Source organism: Mustela erminea, chromosome 21 (assembly GCF_009829155.1).
Source record: "Mustela erminea isolate mMusErm1 chromosome 21, mMusErm1.Pri, whole genome shotgun sequence".
Lineage (NCBI taxonomy): Eukaryota > Metazoa > Chordata > Mammalia > Carnivora > Mustelidae > Mustela > Mustela erminea.
This window is the reverse complement of record NC_045634.1, coordinates 1,986,362-2,013,752: the sequence shown is the minus strand read 5'-3', so window position 1 is coordinate 2,013,752 and position 27,391 is coordinate 1,986,362. Positions and strand designations below refer to the sequence as shown.

At 42.8% G+C, this 27,391-nt stretch overlaps 1 protein-coding gene across 1 annotated transcript; it reads left to right on the top strand.

The window, feature by feature from the left end:
• CHRNB3 (cholinergic receptor nicotinic beta 3 subunit) lies at positions 1-27,391 on the top strand. Its single transcript, XM_032329412.1, has 6 exons — positions 1-55; positions 9,502-9,653; positions 10,694-10,738; positions 24,140-24,249; positions 24,476-25,358; positions 27,141-27,391. Exons 1-6 carry the CDS (start codon positions 1-3, stop codon positions 27,273-27,275), a joined length of 1,380 nt encoding a protein of 459 aa, XP_032185303.1. The 3' UTR covers positions 27,276-27,391.

The following is a 27,391-nucleotide window of genomic DNA, read 5'->3' as shown; positions in this document are numbered from 1 at the left end:
ATGAGACTGGCGAGCTTTCTCCTCACGTTCATCGTCCTTGGGGTCACTCCCTCAGGTAAGCTCAAGTTAAAGTAAATTAAAACGTCACCATTGCAGATTGATTTAAGCATAGGAGGTGGAAATATGGTGTTGATAATGTTAAAATTACAAAATGTAATGTATAGATATCTTTCGGATAACCTCTAGGATGTATGTGGCTGTACTGAGTAACTCTAGGAAATCTGTATATTGCTAAAGAAATCATACCTATGGATTCCAGCATATTTAAGCTGTTGTCGTTTTCTGGACTATTCTTTTTGAATCATGGACTTGGTAGGAAGATATGAAAGCACAAATATTCTGAGAAGCACTGAATGCTTCTCAGAATTGTTAAAATATTTGGCACAGAAATTTACTCCGTCAGCATTTTTATATCATGTCTACTAATAATCATTTTATCTGTGTGTAGGTACTTAATTTTATCTAATATAGCCTATAGATCTATACTAACCTTGGTGAATTTGTGTGCAGGTATACTTAGTATGTTTGTATAACACGATTAAACAAAAATAGACATCAAAAGTCTATGAACATGTGTGAGTTTTCTGTGACTATTATCCACCTGCAAGTCAGAGAATTGTGAATAAAGAAAGAGTGCAAATACAAGGAGAGAGGGAGAGACAGACAGACAGAGAAAAGAGGGAGAAAATGCCAGGCTTAGGGGAAAATGGTCATTTGCACCTGCCAGCTAGTGGGTTCAGGAATCATTTCACTTTTTATGTAACTTAAGAACATAAAGCTCTTCGCTTCTCAGTGGAAACCATTTGGAGCCAGGAGCCAGATGGTGAGAAAACCCTGCTGTCCCATTAGCAATTTGCATTTATTTCTCCCTAGTATTTTTGCCATGTTTGACTATTGCTACTTTCAGATGGGGAACCAGAGGCACCGACTGAGATTCACCCAAGTCCTGAAGTAAATCTTAGATTTAATAAATCCTAGATTTCAAATCTAGGCACACACACCTAACAGTATCATATATTTAAAAATGTAACCTTTCTTCATACTGAGGACTTAAAAGCAGCCCTTTCTAAGTGCCGATGGCATCAGAACGACTTTCAAATATCACTAAATTTGATCTCTGGAGTCTGAAATGCAATTTGTCAGTCATAAAAATGATAATCAACTTCTGTGTGCTTTAGCATACAATTAATATCCATGAGTCTAATGTTTTTCTGCCTTTATTTACTGTTCTACTTACTTTGAAAGAATGGATTCTTAGCATCCTTCCCCCCAGGGAAATCATCTCACTGGTAAGCAGCGGTGGTCGCATAAACCCTCTCGTTCACCTGTGCACCCTCTTCCTTGCACAACAATGGTTACATAAGAAAATTGGGAATGAAAGGGAGCCTGGGACTTGTTCTCCATCAAGTAGGGCAAGAGTTTGGGAATATATACTGTGCTGTATGCACCTGTCAGAGATCTATAATAAAGCAATAACCTGTAGTCACTCTCACATTCGTGAACATTTCTAGATCCCACTGAGTCTATGTCTGCTCTTAGATCTGTGCCACCTTTCCTGAGGATCTTTAACTTTATGGCTCCCTGCAAAGGAAACAGTTTCTTTTTGTTCCCCAAAGCTACCTTTTCCAAATTTCATGGGGCAACCCCTCATTTTTAGATTTCTGGCTTTGGTGAAAAGGATGATTGTGTATGGGCATGTGACATTTCCTGTGTTGCTAATTCATGCTTTGTGTGTTTGTGTCTGCTCCCAGAAATAGGGACTGTGTCTTAGTCATCTTCCCATCACTCTTACTGCACGATGACGTGTATGTGTTCATTCAATAAATATTTATTGAGGATCTACTGTATCCTAGGAATGATTCCAGCATGGGGGGTTGCAAGAGGGGAAAAAACAAGGTCATTATAATAAACTCTCACACTAGCAAGAATCCATTCAATATTTATTATTTATTTCAACCCGAGGGCTAGTTCTATGTGTTGACAGCAGAGGCCAACATATTGGTGGTATGATTTTTTTGGACAAGGTGGTGATAATGGAACGACAGAACCAAAATATACCAAGAGGTGTCAAAACAAAACATGGGTCTCTCCCAGCCGTATTTGCTGAGGTTTAAAAGTCTTCAATTCCTTCTTTACTCTCTTAACTAAGGATAAACAATGATGTTGTCCTCATTGAAACTATAAATAAGCATGTGAATTATCATCAATTAAGTCTTATCAGTTATTTATACCTCTACATGTATGAACTTGTCAAAATTTTGCAGAAAGTGGTTTTGATAATTGGGTGAGGAAAGAGCAGAAGGTCTGAGAGCCTGAAGAAAGGAAAGGAAATATGGTCAAGAAGAGTAAAGATGGGGCACCTGGGTGGCTCAGTGGGTTAGCCGCTGCCTTTGGCTCAGGTCATGGTCTCAGGGTACTGGGATCGAGTCCCGCATCGGGCTCTCTGCTCAGCAGGGAGCCTGCTTCCCTTCCTCTCTCTCTCTGCCTGCCTCTCTGCCTCCTTGTGATTCTCTCTCTGTCAAATAAATAAATACAATCTTTAAAAAAAGAGGAAGAAGAAGAAGAAGAAGGAGAAGGAGAAGGAGAAGAATAAGAAGAAGAAGAAGAATGGGGTAGGAAGTTCAAGTTGTAGATTCCAAAGAAAAATTTCTTGTCTGAAGCTGGTATGGGTACCCTATCCAATCTCTTCTGACCCCACTTACAGAGGTTGAGTGAGTCTTAACCTCAGGGAGTGAGTCCTGTCTAATCCCTTCATAGCATTAGTTTCCTTACCTGATGCCTCCTCTGTTGCAGTGAGTGGCAGCCGGGAGAGAAGTTCTTGAAGTTTCATCTTAAACGTTGCCTCTGTTTTGTGTTCAGAAGAGCAAATATTGGGCGTAAGAGATCACATTTGGTGGCTGTTTCATGGACGTGAAATCCTAGAAGTGTAGGGCATGTGAGTTAGTAAGTGTTTACCAATCATCCACAAACTATTTTTACTAGGAGAGGTTAAATGCTTTGCTTAATTAAGATTGCCTGGATTGGAACAAAGACCAGAACTCATGTCTCTACATCTAAGTCCGGTGGCTCTGGATGTTAAATAAATATTTGTTGGATTTTCATTCTAACAGTAACGACTTTGGCCAGTGACTGAGCTTCCAGAGCCAAGAGCAGAGTGCCCTCCTAGAGCACTTTCCCAGCCTGAGTTCTCCATGGAAAAAATTACTCGAATCAGGCAGGGAGCTCTCCTTCTACCTGATCGGCTGCATGTGCTCTCCCTCTGGGTCTCCCTCTTCTTGTCCTCCACCTGCGGAGTGGCTTATGTAGTCCCAAGAGACATGTTTTGACAAAGAAAAAAATGAGATGAAGATTAAGTAGAGAGAAGGAAGGGGGGAGAATTGGGATTTTGGAGAGCAATGGTGACAAACTTTAACAGCCAGCACATAACCTCTGGGGATGTGCTTTAGACTGCGCGTGTGTGTGTGTGAGTGTGTGACAAAGCACGACTTAATGTAAGGAGATGTGAGGAGACCATGATCAAGTCTGAAGTACGACTACTCCCACTATAAAGCACCGGGTCCACCTCCAAGGAGAGTGACCACAGTGTCCATCCAAGAGGCCCCTGGGGCCAAGTTCAACTGCAGCAGAGGGAGCTTGCATAGGATTACGGGACACCATCACCATTGCTGAGTGTCTCCCTACCACCAAACATTACCTGTGACCTGGTTTTAGGATATCATTCTTCCCGGCAATAGATCGCTTTCGACAACAGTATTTTGGTAAACGTAATGCTAACAGCAGCACAACAGCAGAAAAACAATAACAATGAAATTGTTGGAAGTTTTTATGTAGCTGTAAAGTGAATTGTTGGAAGTTTTTATGTAACTGTAAAGTAAGGAGACCACAGCACAGGGAATAGTCTTTTGCCTCCTCAGTCCTCCAAAGGACAAGCTGGTGGCAAAATCGACAACGTGGGAGTCAGAAAACAACACCTGACCTTCATTAATTAGGTTGATGTTGGAAAAGTCACTGGCCTCTCTGCAGCCCAGGATCTCCATCTGTAAAATGAGGGACCTCGCTCAGCGTACAAGTCCTTTCCAGCACCACTGCATTCACTTCCTCCTCATTTCTCTTGTCCTTCCTCTTTCACGCTGAAATTATTTCTGTATACACACGCTCTCCCTCCCCTTGCCTTCCGGAAGCTGACTTTGGGAAATGCAAGCACCGGCTCAGGGAGTCACTCATCTTCTGAGAGAGAGCGTCTTCTCAACTCATCTTCTGAGAGCGGCTTCTCAACTCATCTTCTGAGAGCGGCTTCTCAACTCGTCGGTGTATTGCCGAGATAGATCTTCGAATATCAGTCTTGTCGAATTTGTTTAAAATACAAGCCCATTTGCAAAATTTTGGCTTACACACATTTCAAGAAACCATTTGTTCCTTAAAACAGAGACTGCTTGTCCTGGAAATCCAGAGAACATCTGTGATTCTACACCCTCTAGAGCAGTGAGCCGGGCTTGCTCTGCCTCCTTGCTCTAGAGCAGTGAGCCGGGCTTGCTCTGCCTCCTTGCTCTATGCATGGAAAGTGCAGTTAAAATGTCTTTGCATTTGTTCCTTCCCCTAACATCATCGGGTGTTTACGGAGGCCCTAGGCTCAGCAGGAGAAGCGCTTTCCCTTCCTTACCACGTTCTGTTTTACAAGAAGGACAAAGCAGAAACATCTGCAGGGCTAGTCTCTGCATCTGCTCCAATAACACCAATGACTTCGGGCTTTATTTGGGGAAGTTGAGGAAGGTTGGAGATATTGGGCAGAAAGCATTAAACCTTTGGCTTTCTTTCTTTCTTTTCTTTTCTTTCTTTCTTTTTTTTTTTTTTTTTTTTTTGTTTGGTCTGGTTCAGTCAGTACAGATTTGTGCTCAGGCTGCCGTAACAACACAACAACACAGACTGTGTGGGCATAACAGAAATTCATTTTCCCACAGTTCTGGAGCCAGAAGCCCACGATCATGGTGTCAACAAGTTCAGTTCCTGGTGAGAACTCTCTTCCCAGCTCAGAAATGGCCACCTTCTGGCCACACCTTCACCGGGCTCTGTCTCACACACACCTGGAGAGAGCTTCTCTCCTGTCTCTTCCACTTATTCTAAGGATACCGGTCCTTTTGGAGTAGGGCCCCACATGGATGACTTCATTTAACCTAAATGATGTCCTTCAAGGCTCTGTTTCCAAATACAGTCACACTGGGGGGGCAGGGCTTCAACACAGGAATTTGAAGGGCTGCAAGTATTCGGCCCATGACAGCCAGCACAGATTTTCCCTTTCCGTTCCCTGATTCAGACAGCAGCTCACCCTATGACGTGGGCCAGAGTGGGCAAAACATACAAAGGTCCCTGAAAGAGCGGATCTGCTCATTTCCCTCTGGAGCCCAGCAAAGAGCAGGGATCCCGCCATTGTCCCCGAGGGTGTAGCTTGGAAAGTGGCAAGTGCTGGGGATGGCCAAGGTCAACCTTTTAGAAGATGTCTCCCTGTGGGCAACGCCAGCTCCCTGCAAATTGTCAAATCGTCCTGCCAGGAAAGGAAATTCAGAAGTACAGTTTCTGTTGTCAGGACCCCTCTCTCAAGTCCAGAATCATAATGGCAGGGTTGTCCAGGCTATGACGTCCATGTGAGTGTGCGTGGATCCGTGCGTGTACACGTGCACACTGGTTCAGACATTACGCCTCAGTTGTTCTCAGCCTTCCTGGAGGGTCTCTGTCCATTGTGAGATGGTGTCTTAAGTAATTAGTTCTCACTGGCCTGAGCTGGGACACAGGCTCTCTCGGGGAGGGCAGAACTCTGGTGCTCAGCCCTTAGGACCACACTCAGATGGGTGTAACAGTGGCTATAACAGCCAATCCTGAAAGGAGGGCCGCTTTCCTCACACACCAAGAAATTTGGAGGTGGGCAGTCCTGGGCTGGTTGGCCGTCCTATAGTGCTCTCAGGGACCCAGGCTCTGACGGTCTTTCTGGTCCACCATCTTATGCGTGGAACTTTCATCAGGCTTGTGTGGTCAAATCCCTAGATGCCATGTTCCAGCTCCAGGCTGGAAGGAGAGAGAGCAAAGGGTAAAAGAGGAAATGTGAATGCTGCAGGTCAGACGGAGTCTGTCCTCTTCAACAGTATTTCCTACAGTATTTCGCCCCCAGCTTCTGCTTGTATCTGAAGTAGCCAGTGTGTAGGTCACATGGCCATCCCTAGCTGTAAGGGAGCCTGAGAAGGGAACATTTTAAGCTAGCACCATGCCATCCTGAATAAATTTAGCAACTGTTGCAGAAAAAGAAAGGGCAAATGGGTTGCTGAGCAGAAAACCAACAGTCATTGCCACGGTGCCCACGAAACAATATTCTTCTTCTTCTTCTTCTTTTTTTAAGATTTTATTTATTTGGCAAGACAGAGATCACAAGTAGGCAGAGAGAGGCAGGTGGAGGGGCAGGGGGTGGGGGAAGCAGGCTCCCCAGTGAGTAGAGAGCCTGATGCAGGGCTCAATCCCAGGACCCTGAGATCATGACGTGAGCTGAAGGCAGAGGCTTTAACCCACTGAGCCACCCAGGCATCCCAATATTCTTCTTCTTACTGGAGGGCTGCTCACACAAGGGAAGGCCAAGGGAGGACAGCTGTGGCCTCCCTGCCTCTCTCTTCTCCTGAGTAATTCATCTCTGGCCCAAACTCTCCAAATATCACTCAGCAAACAAAAACCAAGTAGCTCACTGCATTGCTGCACAAGTGTTGGCTCAGCAACCACAATGTGCCAGGCCCGACAGAGCTGGGGGGCAGTGGTGGAGAAGGTTTCCCAGAGCTGCCATTTTCCCATGTGACAGACAGACAATAAGCAAAGACACATACAATACGTCCAAGTGCTTCAAAGCAAGATAAAGTATCGTGAAGGGGACAAGGTGTGAGGAGGGATGTTTAGATTTCATAACCCAGAATGACCTTCAAGGAGATGACATGTGAGCAAAAATAGGATAAAATGAAGGAAGGAGGGTGGGGTTATGGGGTCTGTACAGGGCAAGAGACTGCCCCAAACAGAAGTACACGGGCATGTTCCGGAAAGAGCAGTTGGGCCTGAAGCCCTGGGGAGGAGGGCTGAGGGAGGAGTGGGAGAGAATAGGGGCCATCCACAGGCTGAGAAACAGCAGTAAGAACATGAGATATCTCTTCTAGGTTTGTTTTTTTTGTGTATGTGTGGTTTTTTTTTTAAGTATTTTTAAATTAAGGGATCTACATTTTTAAAAAAATATTTTATTTATTTGTCAGAGAGAGAGAGAGAGATAGCAAGCACGAGCAGGGGGAGCAGCAGGCAGAGGGAAGAGAGAGAAGCAGACTCCCCACTAAGCAGGGAGCCCGACGTGGGGCTCTATCCCAGGACCCTGGGGTCATGACTTGAGCTGAAGGTAGAGGCTTAACTGACTGAGTCATCCATCTGTCCCTCTTCTGGGTTTGATGGGAAGCCATTTGGAGGGTTTGAGCAGGAACTGAAATAGTCCTCTTCTGCTTGTAAGAGATGGCTCTGGAGCTAAGCAGAAAATCGGCTGTGAAGGGGGCACGAACAGAAGCGATGAGGAAGCAACACGTGAATCCGAGAGATGACCCTGTGACTTGGGTGGGACCAGTGGGGATGGTGGGAAATAATCAGAGTTGCGAAGGATTTTGAAAGAAGTGAAAACAGATATGGGGGAGGGAAATTCACGAAGTATATCCCGTCCCTCAGAAGGCTTCAGGGAATGTCAACTCCCACCCTCTTCACTTCCAGTAAGGTTTTAGGGAGTTTACGGAATGCTATCCTGGCGGCCACCCAGCTGACCTGCTCCTTAGTGGAGCTCTGCTCGCTGAGAACAGCTCAAGTTGCAATGTCTCAGAACAGCTGGCTTTTTAAATAACTAAGCACAAACGTAAGTTACAGCTCTCTCCATCTCTGTCTATCTCTTTGTACTTTAATACGCTTTATAGCATTAAGAGTGGGTTTCAATTCATTATTTTGTAACTGGAGGGACAGACTTCCAATGGCAGAATAAAAAGGTCAGAGAGATGAAAAGTATGGCATAGGGAATGTAGTCAGTAAGGTGGTAATAATGTTGTTTGGTGACAGACGATGACTTCACATATGGTGGTGAGCCTGAGTCATGTATAGAATTGTTGAGTCATTATTTGTACACCTGAAACTGCACATTAATTATACTTCCATCTAAAAAGAGTGGATTTTTTAAAAAAGATTTTATTATATATTTGACAGAGAGATAGAGAGAGGGGCCACAAGTAGGCAGAGCAGCGGGCAGAGGTAGAGGGAGAAGCAGGGTCCCCACTGAGCAGGAAGCATTCCAATGCAGGGCTTGATCCCAGGACCCAGGGATCATGACCTGAGCAGAAAACAGCTGGTTAACCAACTGAGCCACCCAAGTGCCCCGAAAGAGTGGGTTTTTAATGGCTACTCCCTGAGCAATTGAAGGTCTATGCACATACAGGGGATGTACGCTCTTCTTCCTACGAATAATCTTTACATTCTGATCGGGAAACTTCGGGGTGTGTCTTGCATGGGATCACTGTCCATCATGTGTCTCTCAGTGGGAAAAAAATTCTCTTTGGTAAACCACACAGTGCAGAATGGGTTGTTTAGGAGATTAATAGGGTGCTGAATACACAAGAGGGGCTATATTCAAAACGACAACCACAAAGCGTCCTTGCTTTAAATTTGATAGGAACACTGGAAAGATACGAAACTTATCTCTAGACTCTAGACTCTTTATTAGCCTGTGGGTCAAAGCTTGAAACTAGGGTGTTTCTTAGGCCCTCAGTCGTGGAGGTGTAGAGAAGAGTGTTAGAACCTGGTCGTTAGCCAGGGAAGGTCTTTGTAAGGGAAGACGTCTCAGGAAGATGGCAAGGAAATGAAGAACACACAGGATGTGGTAGGTATTCCATGGATATGTGCCAAATGCGTGGAAAATGGCTCCAACGTATTCCTTTCATTGGTTCATTCATTAAATAGATATAACATGGGTATGTGCTTGGGCAGGCACTGCTCCAGGTGCTGAATAAACATCATCAAGTAAAATGGATACCGTGCCTGCCATCATGGAGCTCAAGGAAAGGACAGACAGTGACAAATTCACAACACATTGTGGCAAGGGACATGAGGGAGCCAAAGAGGATGCAGTGGTGGACAATCACACATGGGCAGAGACCGTGTCTGTGAGGAGGTGGCATCTCAAGTGAGATGTGAGTTAGAGGGTAAGTGGGTGGTTGTAAGTGATTCTATGGTGCTCACCTCATGATGGGAAAACCCTGTGAGAGAGCCATGTTCTGGATAAAGCACAGAGTCAACTTTCAGCCCTGTGTTGTGGGCATGGAGAATGGTTCGAGAACCCCTGTTCACTCAAAGCTGCCTTTGCTGCACCGGGCTGTGTAGACTATATGATGATTCCGGCTGTGGGATGCTAAGCCATTATTATGACTTTCCCATTAATTCGGGTTTCCCTCATGATTCTTACAGCCGCCGCAGGATTCCAATCAGTTGCGGAAAGTGAAGATGCCCTCCTCAGACACTTATTCCAAGGTTATCAGAAATGGGTGCGCCCTGTATTAAATTCTAATGACACCATAAAAGTATACTTCGGACTGAAAATATCTCAGCTCGTAGATGTGGTGAGTGGTCCTTGGCACGAAGCTGAAAAGAACGTGCATTCCTTAACCTGTTTGTGAGTCTAAGATTTCATTTTGATTTCTTTCCCCATGGCTGCCATTTCCATTTTAAAAATAGCTTCCTGTGAGAGAAAATCTGCCCCAAGAGGCCAGTGAAATGACCCGAGGAAGGAATGTGAAGTGTCGTGGAGTAAATTTTCATTGCGGCACTATTCGTGTGGAACCTTTTGCTGGGGGTCGGATGTGGTTGCTGGGACAGGCACTGTCCCTGGCGGGTTGGCTGAGCACCAGAAGGAGCACCCAGGGAAAAGCGAGGGGCAGGAGAGACAGAACCGAGCCTGCCCAGGGCTCATCATTGTTCCCCAGGCCAAGTCGGTGTCACCTGGACTGCATGAGGGTGATGGGGGGTGGTGCCGGCAGGGAGAGAAGGCAGATGGTGCCCAGTGAGCTCATCACCCTCTTGAATCCCCTCAGGACCCTGCATTTTCCCCTACCCCACCCATACCTTAACATTCTCCACTCAAAGTGTTCCTGTTTCCCACTTCTGCCATGATTGGCATCCTGGGAAATCAGTGAACTTCAACAAGCCCATGACTGCAAAGTCATCCTGCAAAGTCCCATGACTGCAAAGTCCCCAGAGTTCCAGGATAACCCATCTTGCCCCAATCCCCCTCCCACCACTCACACACTCACCCACCCCAGCTGATTCAATACCCAAGGATTCCTTCTAGAAAATCACACAAATCCTGTCTCTGATTTAGTTCATATTCATTCTGCTTTACCACCTTACCATGCTTTCTGGGTTATGCAATTTTAGATAAATATCACCACAATGAACTACTACTTGCTTTAATTATTATTTTTTTGTTTTAAGGAAAATATGCATAGTATTTTAGGATCCCAGGCTGTTTAACTGTTTCAGTTGAGAATCCTTTATACTTTGAATATTTCAAATAGAGAGGTCTTTCTGACAAAAGAAAAAACAATCTAAAAGACAACTTCATTTACTTGAATTCACATCTTCCTAATTGTCACTTTCTTAGGATGAAAAGAATCAGCTGATGACAACAAATGTGTGGCTCAAACAGGTAACTGTCAGTGCAAGCATTATATCTGCTAACCTAATTATTTCCATGCTTTTCTATTTAGAAAGACACCCATTTGAAAAACAATTATTTTACAGAGCATATTGGGTTCCTTGGGGAGATATTTGGGAATGGCTGGGAAGGGTCCATTACTTAATTTTCCTTTGCGGGAATTGGAGAGCAGAGAACAGGTGCTAGAAGCTCAGAGGCCTGCCTGGAGGGGACTCTCTGACACCGAGGCCTCGGCCCTGCTCCCTGGCTACCTGGAGAAGGGGGGGGAGCTCCAGATTGCCACTGTCCCCCTCTTTAAGGTACCACATCTGGAATAGGCAATCAGCGATCTTAAATTCTCCCTCATCCCTCCGGGTCCTCGGTGGGAGGAATGTTTCCCATGGCTCCCTAGAAAGAGAAACAGGGAAGGCAGAAGGCCTCTCACCATCAATTTCAGAACAAAGTGAAGACAAACAAAATGACAATACGTTTTCCCCATATAACTAAAAAGGCATTTTGAATAGGTTCAAATCCCTGCTTAGAGAGCTTGCTTTTAGTTCAACTGGGCCCTGTTTCCTAAAACCAGAAGCATCCGCTCGGAGGAGCTCGTCCTAGAATGATCAGGAAGTAGCTACCCTTCAAAGCCCAATTTTGCATAAGTAATGGAAAGGAGAAAATATTGACACTTCTTTGAGAGGAGGCGAAAAGTTTGGTCTCATTGTTTATTTTTGCTTGTTGTTGCTGTCGTCAGCAATTACTTGTTTGTTTGTTTTTCCCCCTGAATGTCCAAGTGATTGCCTAACCTGATAGACTTAAAATCTTCCTGGTGAGGAATCTTAAATATCTCACTGAATTTTAACATACATACACTCTATTTTTGTTCATTTATATTGAAATAAGTTAATTACCTTCAGGTTCAGGAGACATTGTTCCATTCTGCTAAGGGTATAGAAGCAGAGGGAGATTCCCTGGGCTTCCTTTATGTCCTATTTCTCCCACCCAAAAACTTTGGTCAGAGTTAAAGAATTATTATCATCTTTGCTGATTCTTTAATTGGTAGATATCTTAGCAAGTTATGAAATGGATCTTTATTTCACTTGCGAATAAAGATGTCTAGGAGAAAATAGTAAGCTGGTAATACAGATAGAAGAATACAATTTAAATAAACATGTTTTTCTGTATACCCATCTCCTTCCTCCATGACGCAACTTAGAGGCTGTGGAATTCAGAAATATTTTGAGTTAATAAAAATCAGTAAGAAGTGCTGTATTTGAGTTTGCAGGAGAGAGGATAAAAACTCTTAGAGTGCAAATGGGTTTAGGAAGTTAACAAAAATAGAACAGACAAAAAACCTCTCACTGCTTCACACACGAGTCCTTCTCCAACTGCTCCTTGAGATTAATCTTCCGTTAAGCTGTCACATAAAACAGCAATCCAGGGACTCTTGGCCTTCAAAATTTATACTTTTCACTTAGCCTGAGATTTTGAAAGCACGAGGTCACTTCAGTGGAAGCAAACAAGAAGCCACGGCTCCTCAGACCTTAACTACGACTATGGAAGTGACTTCCAGCAAAGCTGGGCCACGAGAATCCCAGGGCCTGGTGAAGGCCTCCAGGTCAAGACAGGGTCACAATCTAAGCGTCTCCGGTACCCAACACAGAGCAAGAGAAATCCATAGGAATGGGGCAAGCTGATGCTTGGAAAAGCCAGCCTGGAGACTCAGGGTCCCATTTTCTAGAAGTAATGAGGATAACAGATTTTTTTTTTATTAAATTATAGTTGGTACACAATGTAACATAGTTTCAGGTGTACAACATGGTGACCTTATGCCGCACTCGCTCAAGTGTCGCTCCCATCTGTCACTGTACGCGCTATTACAATACCATTGACTACACGCCCTACGCTGTATTTTTCATCCCTGTGACTTCTTTTTTTTTTTTTAAGATTTTATTTATTTATTTGGCAGAAAGAGATCACAAGCAGGCAGACAGACAGGCAGAGAGAGAGGGGAAATAAATAAAATCTTAAAAAAAAAAAAACCATGGGTGTGTTATACAGATCTCAGTTTTAGAGTAGCTAATGATAATACCTAAGGATTATTAAGCACGTCCTAAGTGTTAAGTCGCCGTGCTTGGGTGTGTCATAGAAATAAACTCAGTTCATTCTCACAGCCACCCTATGAGGTAGGCCCTATTAGGATTCCCACTTTGCAGATGAGAAAACTGAACATTGGAGAACTGGAGTGACTTGTCCAAGGTGGGGCACTTAAGTGAAATCGGGCTCAGATGAAGAAATCCTTCCCTTGCCTCGCACTAGGGCGTGGATGGAAGATGTCCAGTGCTCCGCTCAGTGCTGTCCCTGTGGAGACTAGCTCCTTCCTAGTCCTTGTCTTCTTCTTCTTTTCTTTTTTAAGATTTTTTTCATTTATTTATTTAACACAGAGAGAGAGAGACAGCAAGAGAGGGAGGGCAAGCAAGGGCAGTGGCAGAGGGAGAAGCAGGCCTCCCGCTGAGCAGGGAGCCCGATGCGGGGCTCGATCCCAGGACCCTGGCATCATGACCTGAACTGAAGGCAGACGCCCAACGACTGAGCCACCCGGGCACCCCCAGTCCCTGTCTTCTAAGGTTTTGGTGCCTCAACCTCTGCGACATCTGGTCTAAAAAGGCATTTAGGAGGGAATGAAGTAAAGATTACTCCCTCTTCCATTCATTCCACAAGGTTTATTGAGAACCTACTAAGTGTCAGCCATTCTGCTAGATCCCAGGTATATGAAGAGTAAGATACAGCCCTGCCTTCAAGGAGAGGACACAGCGGAACTTGTGTGAAGAATAATGACGGCGATATAATAAACAAACACCCTAAGGAAAATCTACATAAGTACTGGGTCATTGCAAAAATGACAGCGAGAAAGGGAGAAAATCAGGGAAAGCTCCCAAGGGAGGAGGTATTTAAGTTAGGTCTTAGATGATCAGTAGAGGTTCCACAATCCAAAAAGGAAGAGAAGTTGTGAACCCCTGTATGCCCTTCCCAATCACTTAACTTCCCAAAGCTCTCATGCCAGAACAGACCTACAGGAAACTCTTCCCAGCCACCCTTGTATGCCTCAGTCAGAGCAAAGACCAAAACGACAAACCCCTGTTCTTTTCTCATTTCCCACCCAGACACTGTAAAATGCTCCCTGATTCACATCACAGAGAGAATAAAACTTCGTATTGAAACAAAAACGTGTTCCACACAGTTTCCGTAACTGAGATGCTCGGTTGGTTTTTTTAATGCAATTCTTCTGTCTTATCCTCTATTTCCATAGTTCTTCTCTGGTATATTTAGATGTTCTTCCTCATCCTCTTAACCGAAGAGCTTTATCGAGCACAAATTTAGTGACATCCTGAGAAAGTCCTCTCCGTGGAGCTATTTTTATTTTATTGATCTTATTTTGGAAACTCATTTGTCTTCCTCCTTCCTACTTCCAGGGAGTAATCAAAACCCCATAAATCATAAATAGATTATTAACACTGACTCACTAAAACTACATGAGAAAGTACTTAGTGCCTCACTGCTCAGATTCTGCTCCGTCACGTTCAAGGTTAGGAAAACTGCATCGCAAACACCTTCAAGGAAAATGGGATATGAGACCACCCTTTCTTTGATGATAAAGGGTTGAGCCCCTGGCCTAGAGACTGTCATGTGAGCAATCTCTAAGACAACAGATGTCAAAATTACTCACTCAACAGCATTTACTGGGCACCTACTATGCACTGGGCACGGCGTGTAAGACGCTGGGCTAGGCACCGTCAGGTGTTAACACCAATAAGACAGTAAGATTCTGAGCAACCGCACTTCATTACAGCTGAGAGCACGTTGCTGTCCTACCCCCTTCATTTTCCCCAAGGAAAAGAAAACTGCCTGAATGTCTGCCAAGGCCAGCATCTCAAAGTAGCCTTGTTTCTCCAACAGCTGGTTCCCCTTTTACACCAACCAAAAGTTCAGCAAACATATGCAGGCCTCAGAGGCTAGACCCCTGGAGCTGGTCTCGAAGGAGAAATCAGAAACAAACCTGCCATAGAAGGCTTGGCCTTGCTCTAAATGTTAGGGGATCTTCGCTCAAGTCTAATGCCTTCCACAACCTGCATCTCTGACCTTTACTCAGCATCTTCTCCTTTCTTCCTTTCTTCTCCCAGCCTCATTCAGACCTTAGCAAAGGAGGCCGGTTTGGTGGACCCTGAGTGAGAGTTGAGGAAGAATTAGGAGTTAGGAATCCAAAATCCTGCTATGTAAATCTGGGCAAGTCATTTTGCCTCTCAGACCCTCAGTCTCTTCATCTATAAAAGAGAGGAGATGCCTAGCTCACGGTGTTGTTAAGAGGTAAAATGCGATCGTGTGTGTGAATGTGACTGGTATGTTATCTGGTGTGTAGTGGGGACTCAATAAATGTCATTTGCTCCTGCCACCTTTGGAGGCTTTTTCATCCTTATTGACAAATCTCATTTCTTGGCCCTGACCACTTATGGTTATAATGCAAATATGAGATATATAATATGGCATGTTGTTTTCTTTAAGAACCAACATTAACTTGTTTTAAAAATTTCACACTTGAGGGCACCTGGGTGGCTCAGTCAGTTAAGTATCTGCCTTTGGCTCAGGTCGTGACCACAAGGTCCTGGGATGGAGCTGCATATCGCACATCACATCGGACTGCCTGCTCAGCAGGGAGTCTGCTCCTCCCTCTCCCCCCCCCTCCCCGCACTAGTGCTTTCTTTCTCATTCTCTCTCTCAAATAAATAAATCAAATCTTAAAAAAAAAAAGAAGAAGATTTTCACACTTGATTTTTAGATAACTGAAGATCCCAGGGATGTCCCAGAGGCTACAAATCAAGGCACTACTTGTTCCTTACCATCTTTTGGACTTAGTATTAAACTAAGAATAAGTAGGAGAATTTTTGTTGTTGTTTTTTTTTTTCAGTGAAAAGTCTTTGATTTCAGTTTAAGTGAAATTTTATTCTGGATATTAGCCAGACATCTATGAGTGATATTTCAGATAATGTATGTAAGAAAATGAATTTAAGGGAATATAAATAAATAAAACTTAATAATAATTTAAATAAATAAATAATAATTTAAATAAATAAAATAAAAATAAATAAAAATTAAAGGAATATATATGATGTGGATTTGAAATTGCACTTTTCACAATTAAGAAAGCTATTTTCCCCTCTTTTTCTCAGTCACAGATTAACTTTGCTCTTTGGCCCCTGACGTAGCCTGTGCTCTCCTGTTTCCTGCAATGACACAGCTCTCCACCGGAGAACTGCTTCGTGATAGTGCTGATGTTTGTCAACGGCTTTGAGAATGTTGGCTGGAACATGCTATATGAACACAGGGTATTATTTGTAATCTCTTACTTGAAGAAGGGAGAGACAGGAGATTAGTCTCCAGATGCCCCCAGGCTTTCAAAGAGAACAGGAAGTAACCAGAAGGTCTCAGAACTCCTTAGCCAAGACAGAGGATGGGGGCTCTGAACCCTCACCCTGGCACTCTGACCTAGCAAGTGTTGTGGTCCTGGGACATGGGGCTCTGTCTGCATCATGATGGATGTGTATGTTGGTAGAAATTCAAGGAACCCCTTTGGACGGATGTGGCAGGGAGAATCTCTGATTCCCCAGGTCTGGTTCTGAAGGACACCTCAGAAAGGAGTACAGTCAGTGGAAGACCATACAGGTGGAGGACTCAGGGATTCTAACTCCAATTCAGTACACTTGCTCTTCTGGGTACTCCAAAGTCAACAGCATTGACCAAAGCCCCACTTGGCCCCTTTCTCTTTACGGGTCTGGGATGAAACCTAGGGGATACCTGGGTGGCTCAGGTGGTTAAGTGTCTCTCTTCAGCTCAGGTCATGATACTGGGGTCCTGGGATCAAGCCCCGCATTGGGCCCCTTGTTCAGTAGAGAGTCTGCTTCTCCCTCGCCTGCTGCTTCCCTCTGCTTGTTCTCTCTCTCTCTCTCTGACAAATAAATGAATCAAATCTTAAAAAAAAAAAAAAAAAAAAACCTAAATCACTGTAGATCTCTTTATGTCCTCCTTGAGGATCCAATGCACCCCTCCTTCGTGTTCACTCATTTCTGCCCCAGCACCTTCCCAAGCCCCCTTCCTTCTCCCTGCCTCACGCTGCCACTCACTGCCCCTCCTTACCATGCAGGGCTCAACTTCTGAAGGTTGTCTTCTCAGAACTACCTTCCCTGTCCACCCTAATGTTCCCTGCCATTATATCCAAATGGCACCCTCTTCAGAGCAATGACCACTAGGTGTGCTCATTTGTTTCTGAGTTGGCCCCAGGCCAGGAATACAGAGCAGCAGCAGTATGCTCTGTGTGAGTACATGCCTTGCATACTTGTGGAATGCATCATTCCCCCCCAGACCGTGAGCCCAATAAAACACCACCGCTCTGTTCTCTCTGGCTGCAGCTGTTCATTCTGCAGTTAGATGTCTGGTGAGCAAGGCAAACCTTTCTGACCCAAAAGTCCCACACCCTAGGGCTTGCCCTAGTTCCCTTAGAACAGCGTGTAAAACCAGGTATGTGTTTGCTGGGATTTGCAAGAAGGCAGGAACCCCAGCGTTGTAGCTATCCACCCTCCCTACAGGGTGGAACCAGGCATGGGAAAAGACAGCTGTGCCTGGAGCGGAGAGGACACTGTATCCAAGAAGCAGGGAATTTTGTTTGCAGCAATCTTCACATTCCAAATGGAGGAAGTATAAGATTGGACTCTGTGGCTGAACTCACCAACATTGTCCATTCAAGACAAGCCAGTTCATAAGCACACAGTTCCAGCCAATCTGCCCAAGTCTGTGTCTGCACCTGGGGCTCACCACCTGCCTTCTGGCAGCCCACTGATTGTTCGAGAGCTACTCAGATTCTCCCAGGATCACTGAGAACTTTTCAGTTGCGCATGACAGAGAACGCAACCCAGACTGGCTTCAGCAAAAATAGAATGTATTGGCTTTCATAGCCTAGAAAGTAGAGGGACAAGGCCAGCATTACATGCAGCTTGATCCAGGGGCTCAAGCACTATTTGGTGTTCCCTGTGCATGTCTCTGGGTTCCTCGTCCTCTGGATGACCCCAATCTCATCTCAGCCCTCCTCTAGTGGCTGTATCAGCTTCAGCCTCAAAGTGCTACCTGTGTTCAAGTTCAGCAAGAGAGAGAACGGCCAACCTCTTTTCCAGTGGTTCCAGAAGATTCATGCTATCCCACTTTTTTGTTTCCCATTTGGTCACCTGCCATCTCTGAAGATCACAGTGGGCAGGTGTGAGGTACAGCCCCCTTTCTGGGGCAGAAGGAAGAGTTAGATCCACCCACATCTGGTGAGTGACAGTGCAGTAGGTAGTTCCCCAAGAGGAAACTGGGGTGCTCTTACCAGCAGCAAGGTAGGTGAACTTGAGGCAGCAAGCAACATACATCCACTTTATTTCTGAATTCATTTTTCTCCTCTTTCTATAAAGAGCTCTTGACATGCCACTTTCTTCTCGAATGAAGTCTTACCTAAGTGGAGGTCAGCTGAAGGCTCCTGTCATTAACAGTTCCTCTTCATCTTGTAATTTCTCTTCCCTTGGTTGTCCACGAACTTAGACACAGTATAACATGTCTATTTGCATAATTCCTTCACCTTTGGACAGATATTTTACCATTAAGGCCAACCAGATTTTCTGTAGTTATTATCTTCATATTCTTTTTTTAACAGAGGAAAAGATGGAATAAGCTATTGTTTTAGCCTGAGTACAAAATTAATAAGCCTTACAACGCTCAACACTGGAAACATCCTTGAGAGTGGAGCCACCGAAAGCTTCAACAAACCATTGACATTATGAAGAATTTTAAGTCACATATTTTTTCACCCTAAGGTAGCATGGGAAGAGGGAAAAGAGTACAGGATATGGCTTTTGCTGGACCATGGCACACCTCCAGGGAGTGCCCTTCATGTCCTAGTCAATGTGGAAGGCACTTCCTGGACTTATGATGCCCTTAGCATACCCAGTCATATACAACAGACTTGATCCTGTTTTCCCTGCTGACCAGCTGTGTGACCTGGGACAAGTCACTTGAACCCTCCGAGCCACAGGTCCCTCATCTAATATAGCACTATTAATAGGTCATTTGTAGGTTATTAAAGAAATCAGCATTAATAAATATAAAGCACTTAGGTCAATGCCTGGCATATCATCGGCACTTGGTACCTTCTCTACTTTGCCATTTTTATTCTATTATCAGCACAGCCACAAAATAGGTTTTTAATGTATGTTACAGTTGTACTGAAAAATCATAGAAACACTCCCAAAGAAAAAAACTCCCACCGCTAAGAGGGTAATGTATGTGTTGCTTTCCTCTCTTGTAATTAGCCCAAATTTGTGTTAGATATTTGGTGAATTATTGGAATGTAGTTTTTACATCTACAAACAAATGTTGTTTTAACAATGCTTTAGTAGCAAAAACATAAAGGTGCCTGCCACCTATTTCACTGACTTTGTCTTTTCTCAAGGAAACCTCACTGTATTTTTATTTGAATTCAAACATCAGGAAAACAGAGCGACACCCTCCTTGCCAGGGCATCCTTATTCTTTATAAGGCAGTGGTCTACCTATTTTTTTTTCTTATATAACAAGAAGAAGTATTACATAAAACTGTGATACATTAAGACTATGTGGGGTGGATCCAAAGAATGCAAGGCTGGTTCAACATCTGAAAATCAATCAATATAGGGGCACCTGGCTGGCTCAGTCGGTTAAGCACGTGACTCTTGACCTTGCGGTCTTGAGTTTGAGCCCCACGTTGGGTGCGCAGCCTACTTAAGGGAAAAAAAAAAAAAAAAGGAAAAGGAAAAGAAAATCAATCAATATAATTCATTTCATTAAGAGACTAAAGAATAATCTTGTAATTATCTCCATAGAAGATGGAAAGCTTTTTATTTAACTGAGGATCTGTTTGTGATTAAGAAAAAAAGAATCTTAGGGTTCCTGGGTAGCAGCTGTTGAGTGTTCAACTCTTGATTTTGGCTCACATGTTTATATCAGGGCTGTGGGATCCAGCCCAGTGTAGGGCTTCACACTGGCCTGGGAGTCTGCTTGGGATTCTCTCTTTCTCCCTCTCCCCCTCCCCCTTTCCTCACTCACACTCTCTCTCTTTCACTCTCAAATAAATAAATCTGTAAAAAAAAAAAAAAAAAAAAACTCAGCAAACCAGAAATAGGAAGAATCTTCCTTAATCAAATAAAAGGCATTTAAGAAGACCAGCAGCTAATGTAATACTTAATGGTGAATAACTAAATGCTTCCCACCCAAAATTAAGAACAATGAGAGGGGGTGCCTGGGTAGCTCAGTGGGTTAAAGCCTCTGCCTTCAGCTCAGGTCATGATCCCAGAGTCCTGGGATTGAGCCTTACATCAGGCTTTCTGCTCCGCGGAGAACCTTCTTCCTCCTCTCTCTCTGCCTGCCTCCCTGCCTACTTATGATCTCTGTCTGTCAAATAAATAAATAAAATCTTAAAAAAAAAACTTCATAAAAATAAAAAGAACAATGCGAGGATATCTACTCTCCCACTCCTATTTAATGTCATAGCCAGTGATTAAACACAAGGAAAATACAATAAAAGGCATTCAGATTGGGTGCCTGGGTGGCTTAGTGGGTTAAAGTCTCTGCCTTCGGCTTAGGTCATGATCCCAGGGTTCTGGGATCGAGCCCTGCATCAGGCTCTCTGCTCAGCAGGGAGCCTGCTTCCTTCTCTCTCTGCCTGCCTCTCTGTGATCTCTGTTAAATAAATAAATAAATAAAATCTTAAAAAAAAAAAGGGCATTCAGATTGGAAAAAAAGAAATAGAGTTTTCTATTTGTAAATGATGTAATTGTTGACGTAGAAAATCTACCAAAAACTTCTAAAATTAAATGAGCTTAAACAAGGTCACAGGATACACACAAGGTCAACATACAAAGATCAATTGTTTATTTATATTCTAGCAATGAACAATTGGATTTTTTCTCTTGATGTCAAAGTACCATTTACAATAACGTCAAAAAACATTAAATACTTAGGTATAACTCTAACTGAATATGTACAGGGTCTAATAAGCTGAAGCTACAAAACACTGATTAAAAACATCAAAGAAGACCTAAACACATGGAGTGAGAAATGATTTTCCTAGGTCAGAAATCTCAATATTGTGATGTCAGTGCTCCCCAAACCAATCTATAGATTCAAGACAACCACAGTTAAAATTTCAGAGGGATTTTTCTTATAGATAGCAACAAACTGATTTAAAATTTTATGGAGAAAAGCAAAGAAACGAGAATAGCCACAATGATTTGAAAAAGGGGAATACAGTTGGAAGACTCACACTACAGAATTTCAAAACTTACTGGAAAGTGATGGTTAAAAGAGAGTGGTACTGGGAAAAGGAGGGACACAGATTAACAAGACAGAACAAAGAGCCCATAAATAGACCCACACAGTTAACGGTTAGTTGATTTTTGACAAACATGTATAGGTAACCCAATGGAGAATGTTTAGTCTTTTCAACAAAAGGTACAGGAACGACTGGACAGCCATATGCGAAAAAAACCAAAAACCTCATTCACACCATAATTAAAAAATTAACCAAAACGGATTTTAGATCTAAATGTACAACCCAAAACTATAAAATCTCTAGAAGAAAACATGGAAGAAAAATCTCTGTGACCTTAAGTTCAGCAAATATTTCTTAGGCATGACATAATTCATAAAAGATAAAATTGGTAAAATAAACTTCATCCAAGTGTAGACCTTCTATCTTGTGAAAGACACTGATTAGAGAATTAAGAAACTACAGACTGTGGGAAGCTATTTGCAACTCAAATATTTGATGAGAGGCTTTTATCCAGGATATATAAAGAAGTCTAAAAACTCAGTAATAAAACAAACAGCGTGATTTAAAAAACATGCAAAAGATTTAACAGCCACTTCACCAAATAAGATATACGGGTGACAAAAAAGTACATGAAGAAATGCTCAACACCATTAGTCATTAGGAAAATGCATATTGGAAACCAAGAATACAATTTCACAACTCTTCTAACCAAAGTAAAAAAAGGAGACAATATCAAGTACTGGAGAAGGTGCCAAAGAACCGGGTGTCTCGTACGTTGTTGGTGGGAATGCAAAATGAGACAGCTACTCGGGGACACAGTTTCATATAAAGTTGAATGTACACTTAGGATATGGCCCAGCCATCCCACTCCTGGGTATTAACCCAAGAGAAGAAAAGAATGCTTTCTAATCAAAAAGCTGCACAAAATGTTTATAGTGGCTTTGTTTGTAATCATTAAACACTATAAGAATCCAAACATCCTGGGACGCCTGGGTGGCTCAGTTGGTTAAGCGGCTGCCTTCGGCTCAGGTCATGATCCCAGCGTCCTGGGATCGAGTCCCACATCGGGCTCCTTGCTCGGCAGGGAGCCTGCTTCTCCCTCTGCCTCTAGCCTGCCACTCTGTCTGCCTGTGCCTGCGCTCTGTATCTCTCTCTCTATATATAACAAATAAATAAAAAAAATCTTTATAAAAAAAAAAAAAAAAAAGAATCCAAACATCCTACCCAGAGAATGGATAAATCAATTGTGGTATATTCATACAAGGGAAAACTACAACTAATAAAAATGAACAAATTACAAATATAGAAGAATCTAAGATGCATTATGGTAAATAAAAGAAATCAGGATCGAAAGGCTGTCTACCTTATGATCAGTTCTATTTTTATGACCAAAGGCAGCATTATAGGATCAGAAAGTAGAACCTGGTTGCCTGGGGTGGGGGAGGGGAGGAGTTGATTACAAAGGAGCAGCATAAGGAAAACTTTTTTGGGCAACAGAGTTGTTCTTATACCTTGACGGTGGTAGAGATTACACAAATGTTTGTGTTTAGAACCATAGGCAAAGAGTGAACTGTATTGTATGTCAATTTTTAGAAAGTAAACAGAGTGCAAGTGAAACAAAGAGTTCCTTTCCACGTTTCTAAGATTGAGACCTGCTGCTGGTAGTACAAGTCTCCTTAGCAGGAGACAAATTATTCACAGAAAGGAAAATGTATTTGCTTTTCAAAATGGGCAGAGGAGGAGGAAAAATGAGAGAATCCTGTGAGTACCAAGTAAACATGATAAATACTTTATAAGTTTGGGCTCTTAAACTGTCCATCTTCATGTGCGTGCTTTTCCATAAATAGGCATGCAGTCTTTTATCCTTTAGATCATAGCTTTTTAATGACCCATATCCTTTTCAATTTGTTTTTCCAGGATCAAGCCTCACAACTATTGTCTAGGATAGACAACGTCATATCTGGGGTGTACGGTCTCGTACTTTTTCAGGCATCATGCATATTTCAATACTTCACCATCTAGTGAAGTTACCCATCTGCTGACTCCTGATTTTTTAATGACAGGAAGGCTTGCACTGGGCACACTCTTCAGACTTTCTGAAATGTCACTTAATATTATCCTACATCATTACTCAGCTGTCTACATGAGGGACAGTAGGATAGAAGAATTTAATTTTCAGGTCAGATTTCATCAGATTCTGGACCCAAATCTTTTTAAGAAAGTCCATCCTGCTATAATTGGATCATCCATACATCATCCTCTTGACCTTCATAATCCAATCAATTAGGGGTCAGGTTTGTTAACCTGGGTCCAGTAGCTCCTGTAAAACATGTTAAATGATTTCATTCTATTATGAGGAAAAATATGTAGGTATCTGGAGGCTAACAATATTAGGGATATAATTTAAAACTATAATTCGGTGGTCACAAAATAAATTCAGATTAGAACTTAAAAGGAAATTCTTGGAAAATATTTTTTCATTGGATTAAAGTTATAATGTCATCAAGACCAGTCAGTGGATACTGAATGTTTCTTAATAACATAGTGGGTGGATGTTTGCTCAAGACTCTTGAGTGATATTCAAAATTGTTTGTGCCCATTATCATGAGATGAAAATATTACTGGACCAACTCTGCTAGAATAAACTGAGTTAGAATTATCATTGCTTTTCTTTTGCTTCTTAAGAGAAAATAGGCTGAAAAAAAAAAAAAGAAAAGAAGCTGAAAAAATAGATCACAGATCAGTGGTGTTTGTTGCCAGGACTCTTCTTTGGGAGGTAGATATATGGCAACTTTGGAAATCCCAGGTAGGATGGTCGTGTGGGCCTGGGCAAGATCGGAGGCCAGGCTAGCTCAACCTGTATCTTGAGAAGTATAATGAACCACAGGCAGGGTCGTAAGATCTAAAATGGATGGATTTCCTTTTTTAAATAAAACACTAGGATTTGGTAAATAAACATAAATTTGAAGATTCCAAAGTCCAATACACTGAATTTTCAGAATGAAATGACAGTGCGCTCCTTTGATGCAGGAATGGACAGACCACAAATTACGCTGGAATCCTGATGAATACGGTGGAATTCGTTCAATTAAAGTTCCATCAGAATCTCTCTGGCTTCCTGACATAGTTCTCTTTGAAAAGTAAGTATCCCAGAAGAAAAATAACCTGGTCCACTGAGGACCAGAGAGGGAAAATCCTGACTTTGGCAAAATAATTAAGAGAAATGTGCAACTTTGAGTAAGAGGAGAACCGTTTCTTTTCTAAAATATTGTTTTGATTCTGTGGTAGAAGAGTAATAAATGTGAAAAGTAGAGGGAAGGGTGGGCAAAGACCCAACTCATCAGTGTTCAACCGCTTTCACCACAGCGCCGATGGCCGGTTTGAAGGCTCCCTCATGACCAAAGCCATCGTGAGATCCAACGGCACGGTCATCTGGATGCCCCCCGCCAGTTACAAAAGCTCATGCACCATGGACGTCACGTTTTTCCCATTCGACCGGCAGAACTGCTCCATGAAGTTCGGGTCGTGGACTTACGATGGAACCATGGTTGACCTCATTCTGATCAATGAAAATGTTGACAGAAAGGACTTCTTCGATAACGGAGAATGGGAGATCCTCCATGCAAAAGGGACGAAGGGCAACAGGAGAGACGGCGTCTACTCCTATCCGTTCGTCACATACTCGTTCGTCCTGCGCCGCCTGCCCCTGTTCTACACCCTCTTCCTGATCATCCCCTGCCTGGGGCTATCTTTCCTGACTGTGCTCGTGTTCTATCTCCCTTCTGATGAAGGGGAAAAGCTGTCCCTGTCAACCTCAGTGCTGGTTTCCCTGACTGTGTTCCTCCTGGTCATTGAGGAAATAATCCCGTCTTCCTCCAAAGTCATTCCTCTCATTGGGGAGTACCTGTTGTTCATTATGATTTTCGTGACCCTGTCGATTATTGTGACTGTTTTCGTGATTAACGTTCACCACAGATCCTCTTCCACTTACCACCCCATGGCCCCCTGGGTGAAACGACTGTTTCTGCAAAAACTTCCTACATTGCTTTGTATGAAGGACCACGTGGATCGCTACTCTTTCCCAGATAAAGATGAAAGTCAGCCAGTGGTGAAAGGTAAAACTCTAGAAAAAAGGAAACAGAGACAGGTGAGTGATGGAGAAACCGTTCTTGTTGCTTTCTTGGAAAAGGCAGCTGATTCCATCAGGTACATCTCAAGGCATGTGAAAAAGCAGCATTTCATCAACCAGGTGAGTCAATCCCAACAGGGCCACCAAAGTGTGCAAGAACCAACATTCTCACATCTCTTGACAACACAGTGTTTAGACGTGACACTGTTAACTCTCTGCTTTTCACGTGTAGAATGTTAAGCGAGCCCTGACATGAGTAAGAATCTTAATATGGATTTTTAGGATGCAGTTCACAGAAACAGAAGGAGCGAAAGTGAAGGAAGTGTAAATTATGCACCCTTCCTTATAATTAGACAGGATTCTATTTAAAATAATTTAATTTTACATTTTAAGTTGGTTATCCTGGTCTCTGGTAATATATCTCTCATTTTTAGTGCGATGATGGTTATTTCCATCTGTAGTATTTGGAAATAAAGGAACAGAATTTGGGGATTAATATACAGAAGAATAGAATAGATTTTGGGATTAACATAATCCTAAAATAGACAAATGATCCCAATAATAGACAAAGAACCCCAACAATAGGCAAAGACTATAGACAAAATAGACAAAACAAAAGACAAAAAAATTCCAATAATAGACAAAAGAACAGAATAGATTTTGGGATTAATATACAAATATAGTGTGCCAACAGATAGAATACTGTTCCTTTGGTGAGAGAAAAGGGCATAGTTATTTAGCTTACAGATTAAAAAAAAAGAAGAAGAAAGAAGTGTGGCGATATTGTGGATTTCAGACTCAAGGCAATTGTGGACTCAGATAGTACCTGCTGCTTAAAACAAGTTACAGGCCAATTTAGAGCGTTCGATTACTTTACTCTAAAGTCAGTGAGAATTAGTGCCAAGAGCCTGATCCCATAAACAAAATTATGAAAGAATTTCTTATTTTTATTTATTTATTTATTTAAATTCAATTAGCCAACACACTGTACATGATTAGTTTCAGATGTAGTGTTCAATAATTCATCAGCTGTGTATAAGGCCCAGTGCTCATCATATCATGTGCTGAAAGAATTTTTATAAAGAAATATCCTTCTATTATTTTATCTAGACGCTACCTAGTATATTGCCTCTCACTATTTGTTCTGTTTTTCATCTACTGAAAAACATTTTTAAAGCATTAGGGAAAATGCTGGTATAGAACAGACATTTCGGCTTTTCTTAGGGTTGCTTGTTGTTGTTTCTTTACAGTGTTTAAAAATTCTAATTCCAAGATTCAAATAGCCTTTTAAAAAATTATAGAAGTAACACCTTATCAGGGTAAGGAATTTGGAAAATACAAAAGACATAAACAAGGAAATTAAAATCATTAACAATCCCACTACTTAAGGTTGACACTTGAAACATTCCAATGTGTCTTCTTTGTGTTTTTCCCCCAGAGTTTTACTCCTAAAGCTCTATGTGTGCTGAATGCTTTCAGGCTCTCCATCAGTACTACGCCCCTTCGAGAATTCCTGTTAGGTTCCATCTTTACAAACTCCCCACAGAAGAGAAATGGAACATTTCTTTTCCTTCGAAAGAGAACTAGCCCCTGTCCTCCACACCTCTCAACTTGTTCGTGCTCTGACCTTGTTCTGATAGTGTCCTGCCCACTGTCCCCTAACTTCCCTTCCTCCAAAGGGACCCGGTCTCCCCTCCCCCTTATGGATTGCCATCCTGTCCTGATCACCGCTGTCCTTGGTGGCTTCCGGGCATTCCCAAGGTGCAGCAGCCACACTCACACGTGCGTTTTTGAGAACAGAAGCCCTGCACATCTGAGTATTACCCCTTTCCGATCCCTGGAAGTGAGTTCAGAACAGTTGCCCTGCATCTTGAAAGGAAGGCATCTTTTTCTCTTTTGCAGGTGGTTCAAGACTGGAAATTCGTAGCCCAAGTTCTGGACCGAATCTTTCTGTGGCTCTTTCTGATAGTGTCAGTTACCGGCTCTGTTCTGATCTTTACTCCTGCTTTGAGGATGTGGCTCCACAGTTCCCACTAGCAAGCCAGAGCCGTCTAAAATACTATAAAGACAAAATTACACCTTAGGACTGACCTCCAGCTAGCTGTACATACAGTATCCAAATGCATGAGCTGCTTAGAAGGGCTTGGGTGGGA